Here is a 13,392-nt window from a genome sequence, read left to right as displayed (position 1 = left end):
AAACCCTATTAAATTATTTTGAATTGACAGGATGTAAGCCATATCAAGCAAACGTCATAAGCAGGCACCCAGCAACAACCCAGAACATCCTAGCAACACCCTAGCAATCAAACCACATAGCAATGTGCTAACAACCATTTAGAACACTTTAGCCACCACAAAGTAATGCTCTGAAACCACAAAGAGCACCTTAGTGTCATGTTGGTGAGTATTGGACTGGAAAGCATTTGCATTTCATGTTATACTTTGGTATACTTATGTGTGCTGCGTATGTTTGGTGGTGTATGTATCAATCAAACACTTGCTCTGATGGTACCCTGCAGGATAAGTGAGTCACTTATGGCAGCGGAAGACTACAAGTCATTAAGGATGAGAGCTGTTGTGTGGGGAACAGAATATGAGGACGTGTCAGTAGTATAGAGATGAGGTGAAAGCAGGTTGGATATGATGCCACAGATGTGCAATGCACATGGCAAAACTTCTCACATGAAAGGTACAGGAGTCAAAAACAGAAGTTGATTTGACAGGAAATTCACTACTGCATTTCAAGTTTCATTAAAGTTTCAGATATTACATACTGATGAATTTTGGAGTTATAATAGATTGTTTAAATATAAACTATGATCTTTGATACAGTAAACCAAGCTCTTATTAAGGCATCAACTTGCATAACTCTCTCTAGTTACAAATCTTAAGTATAACTAGAATTGTTCTAATTTTCCTAGTGTGATAATTCTGGGAAAGCCTCAGGCTTGTTTAGGACATTTGCCCTGTTTAAAGCTTTCTTGAAAGTCAAAATGCTAAGTCAGTGGAAAATGAATAAAGTCATGAATTCCTGTGTTGCTTGAGATTTTTATCTTATCCTCTCATTATGGGGGCGTTTTAGAATTATTATCTCTCTCTCTCCTCTCTCTTTTCCTCTCTCTCTCACCCACCCCTTTCAGTGAGGAGGAAACCCAGAGTTCAGCTTCACGTCCCTTTTCAGACAGTTCCAGCAGTAAATCTCCTTACGTGAACAGCTCTGACCGTTACAGGGACAACAGCTGTGGCCCCCCAGGCCCTCGGGTGCCTTTTGTGCCCCCTCCAAGCCCAGCCAGCCTTGCCTGGGCACATCGTACACGCAACCAACCAGCTAGCCTGGCCCTACGTAAACAAGAGGAAGAAGAGAACAAGAGGTGCAAAGCCCTATCAGACAGTTATGAACTCTCTACAGACCTACAAGACAAGAAGGTAAGGCATGCAAACAGTCATGATTCATTATGATCACGTTCTTTTGAAGCAAATATAACTGATGAAGCTGTTGCTGTGCAGGTGGAGATGCTGGAGAAGAAATATGGAGGTTACTTCGTGAGTAGACGAGCAGCACGTACCATCCAGACAGCATTCCGTCAATATCGCATGAATAAGAACTTTGAGCGCCTGCGCAGCTCAGCTTCTGAGAGCCGCATGACACGGCGCATCATCCTTTCCAACATGCGACTGCAGTACTCGTTTGATGACCGACATCCTCAACCTCCCACCCAGACTCACTACAGTCACAGTCCAGGAATGGGTCCTCCGCATTCTCCAACCTGCACCACAGAGCCAAGCTCCCCATCACAACCGGAATACACCCACCTAGAGGACTCCTTCTCAAAACAAGTTAGTACTCACTTTGACTGTATCAGGACTGTCCCCAACATTGGATGCTAATGTACAGGCTTCATAGCTAACTTAACCAACAATATTTTTTTTCAACTAGTTTCAACATAAAGACTGCTGGTCAAAGTTCTGCGTACCTGTCTGACCTGTTTTTTTTTCAGTGGGGTAGTGTCCTCACACCTCATGCGTATACCTTATGTGAACAGACTGTTTAAATTATCTTGTATTACAGTAAGATTTACATGGCCAGATAATGCTATGGAAAAAAACAAAAGTCCTATGGTTCCTTTACCCTTGGAAAAATTGTGCAGTACCTTTAATGGTACAACAACTTGTCACTGGGGCAGTACCCTTAAAGGTACAACTTTATTTACCCCTAAAAGGTTCACAGTAGTACTAAAAGGGTACATACTACTACTCTAAGGTACTAATATGCACTGTTCAGGGGTATATAATGTACAGTTGTACCTATAAGGTTGTACCTATAAGGGTACTGCCCCAGTGACAAAGTGTAATCCTAAAATTAAAATTTTTGTACCGTTTGTCTGACGGTGTCTATTTCTTTGTACTCAAGGTTAAGTCCTTGGCCGACTCCATTGATGATGCCCTAACATGTCGACCACGCCGAGATGATTCCCAGGAAGGTATAGGGGATGGAAGTGGTGTTGTGGATGACTTTGGCGAGTGCATATGGAGCAGCAACAGCCACGCATCCTTACGAAGAGGTCTTGGAGACAGGGATCGAGGAGGTACAGGGGGCTTGAGCATGCACGAGGATAGCACAGCCACCTCCTACAGTGATGTCACGCTTTACATGGATGACGGACTACCTTCCTCACCGCTTTCTCTAGACCGGGCCCCTAGCAGCACAGACACTGAGTTCTGGGGGGGTGTTGGAAGTGGAGTAGGTGGTAGGGAAGATAGCCGTGACACAGAAGGAGGAGGAAGCAGCAATAGCCGCCGAAGCACACCTTGCACAGAGTGCCGTGATTACCGTTTACGGGGAGGGCACTTACCGTTACTTACGATAGAACCACCTAGCGACAGCTCAGTGGACATGAGTGACCGCTCAGACCGAGGCTCCCTTAGCAGACAACTAGTCTTTGAGCAGGACTCAGCGGTAGGGTCACCTCAAGGGACACTAAAGCACAACCCTAATGCTCGTTCAACATCCTCAACAGCTGCACAAGGTCAAACACGTCCAGCTATCCGATCGATACCGTCGCACATCCCACACCACATGGCTCACCATCATCACCATCACCACCACCACCATCATCACCAGTACCCCGACACCCCTTCGTCTTCCTCCTCTCCTCAACAGCCCCCAGCCACACCGCTCTCATCCTCCTCTTCAGCTCCACTGCCTCCTGGTGGCTTGGAGCAGCAGTGCTGCTCGGATGGTGATAATGACTCACTGAACTCCACCACAAACTCTAATGAGACCATTAATTGCAGCTCAGGCTCCTCTTCAAGGGACAGTCTGCGGGAGCCCTTGCCCCCATTAGGGAAACAGACCTACCAGAGAGAAAGCCGGCACAGCTGGGACTCTCCTGCCTTTAACAACGATGTAGTTCAGAGAAGACAATATCGCATCGGACTCAACCTCTTCAACAAGTAAGAAAAAATTAAACAGTGCCTTTAAATATAACAATCCCACAATTTAACATAATAGAATGCCAGTGACTATGACTATGAAACTGAATGCATCTGATTGAAACCAGATTAAACTGTACTGATGTTTTTGGACTGCAGGAAGCCAGAAAAGGGTATTCAGTACCTGATTGAGAAGGGCTTTGTGTCAGACACACCAGTGGGCATCGCTCGCTTTATCCTGGAAAGAAAAGGCCTGAGTCGCCAGATGATTGGAGAGTTCCTTGGAAACAGACAGAAACAGTTCAACAAAGATGTACTGGAGTGAGTCCACACAATATGTGCGCTAAAAAGAAGTGAAATGGTTATTTTTTTGTCTTTAGACAATGACAAAAGGTTAAATAAATAAATTTCAAAAAGGTTTGCTTTGAAAAAATGAAATTGTTAACAACTTCTCCGAAGTTTTAGAATTCTCAGTTAACTGATACTGAATAGATATGTAGGCATACTATTTATTTAAAGGGGTCATATGATGCTATTTCAAGTTTTCCTTTCTCTTTGGAGTGTTACAAGCTGTTCGTGAATAGATAAGATCCCTAAAGTTGCAAAGACTAAAGTCTCAAACCCAAAGAGATATTCTTTATAAAAGTTAAGACTGGTCCACACCTTCCTAAAATGCCTCATTTAAACACACCCCCACATGTCTACGTCACGAACTGCCGCCCAAATGTTCACGCAAAGAAAATTACAATAACTTAATTGTTGCTGCCACCGCCACCGCCATGTTGTGAAGATGCTGTGTGTTTCGTTGCGAAAGCGAAAATACTTTGTTTGGCCTTCCAAAAGAGGACACGACTAGAAATCAGTGGTTAAGTTGTATTTACAACACTGTTCCAGAACAGATCAACCCAAATATTCAGATGTGTGCAACGCATTTTACGGAGGACGAGGACTGTTTCCTGGGAGAGTAGCCGACAATGCCGGTGTTCCGGTGAATTCAGTTCCCCTGTTTCCCCTTCGGCGCCACATGCACAGACAAAGAGAAAGTGGGAAAGAGAGAATAAGGTCTCAGAATGGCAACAAGACTAAGAGATGGGGAAGGTCATGAAGTACATTTCTAAATGCTCTTATTTGGAGCTTTCATTCCTGGAAGGCAGTGGAGATGAGTCGAGTGCTGAAATAATAAATCTTCAAAGCTATGTTTTGTTAGAAGCTTCTTCTAGTGTGTGGCCAGCGACCTGAACCTGCGAGCACCACTCGCTGTGAAACAATCTGTTCCCTTTCGTGGAACTTCGAACTGCGTCCTCTAGGGGTCGCTATGGGGAACGCCTCGTCGTGACCCGTGTCTGAAGCCTACATTGAAAAAACACCAACTTGTTTGGCCGGCGACAGCCATGACGTCACTACCGTCGCGACTAGTACAAAATAGGCGCCGGTAGCGCACATCATTCTCTTCTTCGTCTTCACTGACCGGTCTGTTTGAAGCGTGCATTCCAAAAAGCAAAGTAAGAGCTTTTTCTTTCCTACTATGGCGAGCACTAGCGAAGCGTTTAGAAAGTGTGTACATCCGTGTCAGCGGTTCCTGACACCCGATGATTCACACGATCTATGCGTTGTTTGTTTGGGCGAGGAGCACGCACACGATGTCCTCGAGGGGGCAATCTGTGTGCATTGTGAGAACTTTTCACTGAAAAAGCTCCGCTCTCGTTTGTCTCTCTTCTCGAGGGGAGAGGGACAACCATCGGTTTCCCGCGGTTCAGGACCCGCCGCTGCTGAGGCACGGAGGAGAATGAGCTCGTGGGGATCTCAGGTGGACCTAGCCGATGAGGCTGAAGGGGGGGTTTCCCTCTTCCGCGCATCGGTGTCGGGCGAGAGACAGCCGCTGGACGATGATATCCTTTCTCTAGTATCATCTGATCCAGGGGCCAGTGCTCAGTTGGGCCCAGCCCAACAAGAGCAGGAAATGGATGTGGAGAGTGAAGAAGCTGAGGCTGAGCTTTCCCAATCCACCTGCCCTGCGTATGATGAGCTGTTAGAGGTAATGGATCGAGCCACGGCAAGGCTCGAATTACCGTGGAAACGGGCCAAGGAGGTGACGTCGCGAGGTCGCCTCGACGAGCGTTATCTCTCTGGCCATACACCTCCAGCTCAAGTGAGCCTTCCTTTCCTTCCTGATCTCCACACTGAGATCGAGAAGGAATGGGAGAGGCCGTTTTCCTCACGCGTATACCGGTTTCAGCATACGAGTTATGCGAACATCGAGTCAATGCGCGAAAGCGGCTATGGGATGATGCCCCCTGTGGAAGAGACGCTAGCCAGCTATCTCTCTCTGGGGGAGACGTCATCCCTCAAAACTCCCTCCTTGCCATCCGTGCCCCTTCAAGCCACATCTCGCACGAACGGCAAGGCATACGCAGCGGCAGGTCAGGCGGTGGCTTCGTTGCACACGATGGCGGTGCTTCAGGCATACCAGGCTGACCTGCTGAAGGACCTGGATGAGGGGCAGGGCCTTTCCTCTGGCGAAACGGCTGAGCTGCGGCGCACCACAGACTTGGCCCTCCGGGCTACTAAGCAGGCAGCCTCTGCCATGGGCAGAGCGATGGCTGCTATGGTGGTGACGGAGCGGCAGTTGTGGGTGAACTTGGCGGACATCGGGAAGAAAGAAAGGGGCTTTCTTCTCGATGCCCCGGTTTCGCCCTCTGAACTGTTTGGCACCTCCGTCGAGACGGTGGTCGACAAATTCAGGGAGGCGAAGTCGCGCTCAGCAGCGTTCAAGTCCTTCATACCACGAAGGCCCAGGTCTGAGCCCGAACAAACCAGGGGTCCTGGCCCGTCTCGGTTTGAGGATCAGAGGCGGGCACAGAGGGCTAGTGTCGCGACTCGCGCCCCGCCTCCACCTGTGGGTGGGGGTGGGAAGTATCGTGGGTCGAGGGGAGGCAGGCGAAACCCGAGGGGTGAGACCTGGGCAAGGCGCCAGCGCTTTCGTCCGGGTCAGAGTAATACCTAGGTATTCACTCTCTCCCGCAGGGGGTACAACATCTACCCTGTTCTCCCCTTTTTTCTAATTCCCTCTTTTATGACCACCATCTCCAGCTGACCGAGGTTAGCTGTAAAACAATTTCAAACAGTCTCCTACTGGGCCCATGATGTTTTGGTGGTTCTATGGCCAGATCATAGTAACCGCCTGACTGATGGTCCGGTCAAAAAATCCCCGGACAGAGCTCCGGCAACAAGCCTCGTGGTGGGTGAGTATGATCCATATATCATGAGAGCATGTATACTAATGAGAGACTGAGGTGGTCATGTGTAAAATAACCTTAGAGCATGTATAAAGTTACCTGCAGAGGATGATCCGGTCAGAAGATCCTTGGAGCAGAGCTCCAGCACAGAAGTCATGGGGGTGAGTACGATCCAAATATCATGATATCTGTATATTGAGGACGGACTGAGACTGTGTAACCTGTGTAACCTTCTATAGTTCCATTGCAGTGTTGCCCGGGACCTGTACGTTTCTGTCCCTTGCTCGGTGAGGTCGGTGAGGTGCCGTTGCTGGGCTCAGAAGCCAGGTGCTCTACTTGCAGTAGGCGTTTTCACTCGTCGACATATGTCCAGGCGGTAAGAAAAAAAGCCGGGCTTCGGCTTCATACCTCCTGGATCATGCGGCCGAACACGGGTTTTTGCGGGAGCCTTCGTGAACATCAGGCCCCCGGGGCTACGCTGCGATGCACCCGGACTGGGCTACAGTGCCTGGTCGCCCCGAGGGGCTTCCTGGCCACCGGCGTATTCCTTCTTGCTGAGGCAACGAACGGGAGGTACAGGGGGCATCACCAGGATCCTCCTGTGTAAGGCTGTCTTAGGCAGGGCTCCCATCACCACTGAGATGTGCAAGCCGGCCGCTTCCAGCTGGCCGATATGGTCGGGTATCCATGAACTAAAAATCCAGCTAATATGGTAAATGTCCACGTAAAGCAAGGCTTTGCGCAACGCAGTGTCTCGTTCCCCTCAGGGAACCATGGTTACACAAGTAACCCGAGACGTTAGTTTGAAGTGCAACAGAGCAGTGGGCCAAGGAATCGTTAGTGGATATAAAGACTGGAGACCCTGTTGCATATTTTATAAAATTAAATGTTACATTTTAGGTCTGCCTTATAATAACATACATATAGTATAATTAATATTTACTGCACAGGCTTTAGGCGCGTTCACGACAGTATCATGACGCGAGCGTGTGGCGGCGCTGACCCAGATCCGGCGTAATGACGATTTCCTCAGATTTCATCAAAAATATCTTAAATTGTGTTCCGAAGATGAACGAAGGTCTTACGGGTTTGGAACAACACGAGGGTGAGTAATTAATGACAGAATTTTCATTTTTGGGTGAACTAACCCTTTAAAATATAAAATTATAATTATTGATGTACATGCACTACATTTTAATTTTAATCAATAAATTTTTATCTTTTTGCGAAAATTAAATATTTAGCTTCTTAATTTTAGCTTTGATTGACATTTACCTAATAATGAAAATTTTGTTCCATGCATGTTTTATTTTTTGAGATCAAACAATAATTGTCAGATCCCTTTGGGGTTGCGGAGCCCAAAGGCCCTTGCAATGGAGCAATACAATATTCCATGCAATACTACATCAAACAATTCACAGAAAATAAAATAAAGACAGTCATATTTAGCTTTTTCTTGATCCACAAACAAATTGATGCATGTTTTGGCATGAGCATGTATAGATGTGTAACTTTTTCTTCTGCTTTTTTCTCAGTTGTGTTGTGGATGAAATGGACTTTTCTGGAATGGATCTTGATGATGCTCTGAGGAAATTTCAAGCTCAGATAAAAGTCCAAGGAGAAGCCCAAAAAGTGGAAAGGCTTATTGAGGCTTTCAGGTATATGAATATGCTTGTAGTTAAGAACACTTAGCACTTCACATTTATTAAATTACACCATGAGAGGCTGGGATGGTTACAGTGATTTTAACATTATTAAGGGGCCGTGTTAAAAGAAAATTCCTATTGATGTGCGGTCAGAGTTGTACATTTATCAGCTATTTTACTGTGGCATCACACAATCCTTCAATATTTGCACTCAAATGCTATTTCTCTCTAAATCTGTCTTGTAGCCAGAGGTACTGTGTTTGTAATCCAGCACTGATAAGACAGTTCCAGAACCCAGACACCATCTTCATCCTAGCTTTTGCCATCATCCTCCTCAACACAGACATGTACAGCCCCAATATCAAAGTGGAGAGGAAGATGAAGCTGGACGATTTCATCAAAAACTTGAGAGGTGGTGTTCAAATCTCTCTCTCAAACTTCACACACTGACACTTACATAAGTGGGCAACCACAAACACAGTCTCAATCTGCTCTTAAATGTTGCACATAACTGTCAAGGATTTTGCAAGTACACTAAAGATGTATGCATGTCATTTTTTCTCTCTCTTTCTCAGGGGTGGATAATGGTCAGGACATCCCACGTGACTTACTGGTTGGAATCTACCAGCGCATTCAGAAGTGGGAACTGAGGACCAATGATGACCATGTTTCTCAGGTCCAGGCCGTGGAGAGAGTCATAGTGGGCAAGAAACCTGTGAGTCCTACTGAGTCATTTTTGAATGTATGAATCTTTTTGGATTAGAATCTTTGTGACCTGATTTGTTACTTTGAAGTGTTCTGTCAGTGTGAAATCATACTTTTTGACCTGCTTGATTAACTGTTTGTAATATGATTCCAAAGTAAATGTGCACATCTGCTCTGTGTGTAGGTTCTGTCTCTGCCCCACCGCAGACTAGTGTGCTGCTGTCAGCTCTATGAAGTCCCGGACCCCAACCGTCCTCAAAGGTCTGGAGTTCACCAGAGAGAGGTCTTCCTCTTCAACGATCTGCTTGTGGTAATGTCAATAACACATATCAATTATCCATGCATACAAAATGAATTTTAGCAACATCTTTTCAGTATGCATGTGTATTGTAAAGTTAATACATATTCAAATCCTTAGTAGTTATTTTTCTTCATTATTACATGGCAAGGTTACAAAGATCTTCCAGAAGAAGAAAACCTCCGTAACGTACAATTTCAGACAGTCCTTCCCTCTGGTGGAGATGCAGGTTCACATGTTCCAGAACTCCTGTAAGATTTCAAGTTGGTTATTTTTTGTTTTTCTTTGTTTGGATTAGTCTATCATGCTCACCAAGATTGCATTTATTTGCTCAAACATACAGTAAAATGCAGTAAAAACAGAGATATATTACAATTTAAAACCACTGTTTTCCATGATCATTGGCACTGAAGTTATAATAATTAAGCTTTTTGAGTAAATTGTAACTTATACCTGGGTAGTTTTTTTAATACACTACTGTTCAAAAGTCTGGGTCTGTAATTTTAATAAAATTAATACTTAATAGGATGTGTTAAATTGATCAAAAGTGTCATTTAGTAAAGGCATATATAATGTTACAAAATTTTTAAATTTCAAATAAATGCTGTTCTTTTGAACTTTTTATTCGTCAAAGAATCCTGAAAGAATTTAGCATGGCTTTCACTGAAATATAAAGAAGCACAACTGTTTTTAACTGTGGTGATAGTAAGAAATATTTCTTAAGCAGCAAATCAGCATATTAAAATGATTTCTAAAGGATCATGTGACGCTGAAGACTGGGGTAATGATGCTGAAAATTCAGCTTTGCATCACAGGAATACATTACTGTTTAAAATATATTATAGAAAACCTAGAAATATCAGGGAATTTTAATATTTTTATTTATAAAAATGAAAAAGTCATGGAAATTTCTTTAGTGAATATAAATTGTATATTCTAAAACATAAAAAAAAAATTGTATGCTCTAAAACATCATTTCAAACTATTAATTCAAGCCTATAGTACAAAAAATATATTTAAAAAAAAATGGAATATGACATTGCTATTTAGAAACCCTGAATAAACAATGTTTTTCTCTCTCTCTCCCCAGACTATCCTCATGGTGTCAGACTAACTTCAGCGATCCCGGGTGGTGAGCATAAAGTTTTGATTGTGTTCATGGCCCCTAGTCAACAGGACCGCACACGCATTGTCACTGATCTGAGGGAGAGCATTGCTGAGGTCCAGGACATGGAGAAATACAGAGTGGGATGTGAGTACAGCGCCCTCTGCTGCTCTCAAAAATCTGCTACACTTTATTCTAGCGCTCTACTGGTGGTTTGCTACAACATTACCATTATAGATTTACAATGACCCTATCTGGTCAACCCAATGACTCATAGAAAACACATGATAAACCAGATAAACATAGCACAGTGTAAAATTGCTTTTAGGATGTGTACAGACAAATTACCTGATGCTGGAAATGTTTTGCCTGTTTAGGACAAGGTGTTACCATCCACTGATGTTTCTTTTTTGTCCACCTGCAGCTGAGTTGGAGAAGCAGAAGGGAGTAATGCGGCCCAGCCTGCTCACCAACAGCATTATGGCTGGAGGAGTGGGTGGGGTCAAGAATGAAGTGGTGAATGGCACTATGGGAAGGCCTAGTCTGGATGACAACTATTCACCAGGAGAGGGCCTCAAACGTACTGCTCTCAGCTCCTCACTGAGGGACCTGTCTGAATCAGGTGAGGCAGTGCTGTGGTGGTGCTGAGGTGCTGTTAATGGCAACCAATTTACTTATGATAACTGAATACCACTACATTAGGGGCAATTATGCAATTGTGAAAAATAAACTATATATATATATTAAAGAAAAAAAAATCACATACTGGGTTTATTTTAAGCAAAATTGTAATTTTTGGGTGAGATTTTGGGGTTTCAAAAATATTCTCAACATTTGCAGACGCCAACAAGAAAGTGCGATTCTATTAACACTGACTGCCATTACACTCACTCACACACATACACACACAATACAGTTGTGACTGACATCTGCTAACTGGGTAACAGGGAAACGTGGCCGCAGAAACAGCGTTGGTTCCCTTGACAGTACAATGGAAGTAAGTCTGAGTGAAGCAGAGGTCTGTATCTTTAGCTTTAGTCCCCAATCCTGAACCACATGCATGTCTGCCTGGAATTCCCACACAAAACACGGTGCCATCTTGCATGTGTCCTAACCATAGACACAGAGCCATGTGTGTGCATCTTGTGTGACCATGTGTGGTCTGTGGAATGTTAATGTACACGTGACCGAGGCAATGAATCAATAACATCAGTCATCGAGACTGCATGTGAAGATCTGCAGTCATTCGGGACATAAGGACTGGAAGACATCTCATTGACCCAGAATTAAAGCATGATAAAATGTCAAAAAATGGAAGGCCTTTATTATGTCTTTATCATCTTATGGTTTTGTTGTGCATTTTATTGCTTTGAATGTGGTTTGTGCATATGTTTGCAGTGCTATGCATGGACTAGTGAGTGTGTGATATCAGTTCAGTTGATTTTTATGTTGAGACCTACTTTATATTAGGTGTCCTTCATAAATCTAAACCAGTATGAAATCAAAATAGACCTTTTTTACTCTTTTAATACACACACTTTTTTTTTATCTTATTTGAATATTCTGTTTTACTTGTCTGATTACAGAAGTAGAACGGGTTACAATGCGGTTTCATTTTGACTTTAATGGCAACTACACAGATGAGTAATTTCCTGTTAGCACAGGTTTTGACCATTACACAAAATAGAAATTAAATCCCACTTGAAGTTACAAATAAATCAACACTGGCATTATTGGCATTTGGGACGCATAATAGATAGTTGGGTGCATGTGTTTGTGTTATGATGTTCTGAATTATGATGCAGACAGAATGTTGTTTCATTACCCTAATCAACTCACCCGTTTTTTCTCCCCACCCACTGAAACAACCATTCTCTCTGTATCCTTTTACTATATTATTCTTCTCTTTCTTGTTTATTGCCTACATTTCTTTCCTGCTCCTCTTTGCACACCCTCACTTTTCTCCCGAACCCTCGTTTTTGGCTCTGCCGTCCTCCTCTCTTTCCTCCTTTCCCCCAACTCTCTTTGTCTTAGGGTTCCATCATTAGCAGTCCGCGGCCTCACCAGCGTTACCCAGTAGCCACTGTGCTCCCAGGATGCTATGGAACAGAAGACTTCCGGCCTCACCGCCCCATCCTGAGCCCCGGAGTGGGGGTGGGGGGTGGGCCGGGGCAGCAACACACACCTGTGGTGACTGGCGCTGGGCCGGTCTCCAGCAGCCTCTCTCCACTCTCCCCCCCCAGCACCAAGGCCCCCCTTCACAGGCCGGAGGTCAGCAAGGGCCCTCGCCAGCTCAGACTGGAGCCGTACCTGGGGGGACGGGCACAGTCGAACGCGCCAAATCCAAACCTACCAACCGGATCAGCACGGTAGTGTGAGCCGGGGGAAATCACGAGGCTGGGGGTCACTGAAGGGTCCTTTGGTGGTTGGAGGGGGGACCGCCGCGAGGCTGGAGGAGGCAGGTGGCGGCAGGGCCAAAGCCGATAACAACACCAGTGGGAAAAAGAAACGCAGCCTGCTAAGACTCTGCTACTTTCACCTGCGCTTCCCTCAAGTGTAACCGAAGGGACTTACCAAGGCAAAACAGCACAAGCACACGTATGTCATACCGATAGTTGGAGGCTCTCAGGTAGATCAGTGCTGTGGGATATACACTCGACAACAATAACAAAAAACATTCATAACACTTTGCTTTCAATTCAGTTGTTGTAGATATCATTGATTTGGTATTCGAGCCAAACCCTTCTTAGCTACTTCTCCTTAAATCCCATATTCAGACAAGAAATAACCTACTAAAGCATGTAAAGGGATTACAGACATGTGGACATGCACACACAAACTCGAACACAAAATTGTCCACAGGCTTGCTTCAATTACATATAGCCATAAAGTTAGGGTAAAATAGTTGCATTTTGCATTCATCATCACAGGTGTTGGGGAAACTGTTTGGGTACCTTGCTTAACCTGGGAACCTGTTTAGCAAATGTGAAGACCAGAGACCATACAAATAATGCTGTGCTGGACATGAAGATCAAAGCACAGTACTTGGCAAAGTACAATGATTTCATACATTCCAGTGATCATATTGAGCATTAGTCAATAGCATTTGCAAGATGCAATAATCTTTTCACTAAATTGATGTCCAGATTCTACTTGCTAAATAAA

General features: G+C 44.6%; 1 protein-coding gene across 1 annotated transcript; it reads left to right on the top strand.

Moving 5' to 3' along the window:
* The first annotated feature begins 422 nt into the window (after positions 1-422).
* On the top strand, positions 423-12,600 carry LOC107725888 (IQ motif and SEC7 domain-containing protein 2-like). The gene is made up of 14 exons (XM_016535341.1): positions 423-427; positions 945-1,230; positions 1,312-1,641; positions 2,216-3,258; positions 3,397-3,558; positions 8,009-8,131; positions 8,365-8,531; positions 8,695-8,834; positions 9,009-9,134; positions 9,274-9,373; positions 10,213-10,374; positions 10,652-10,849; positions 11,175-11,224; positions 12,262-12,600. The coding sequence occupies exons 1-14, from the start codon at positions 423-425 to the stop codon at positions 12,598-12,600; spliced, it is 3,231 nt and encodes a 1,076-aa protein (XP_016390827.1).
* Positions 12,601-13,392: the final 792 nt, after the last annotated feature.

This window comes from Sinocyclocheilus rhinocerous, unplaced genomic scaffold (genome assembly GCF_001515625.1).
Source record: "Sinocyclocheilus rhinocerous isolate Xijiao unplaced genomic scaffold, SAMN03320098_v1.1 scaffold311, whole genome shotgun sequence".
In the NCBI taxonomy this organism is placed as follows: Eukaryota; Metazoa; Chordata; class Actinopteri; order Cypriniformes; family Cyprinidae; genus Sinocyclocheilus; species Sinocyclocheilus rhinocerous.
The sequence above is the reverse complement of the archived record's forward strand: the minus strand, read 5'-3'. Positions and strand labels throughout refer to the sequence as shown.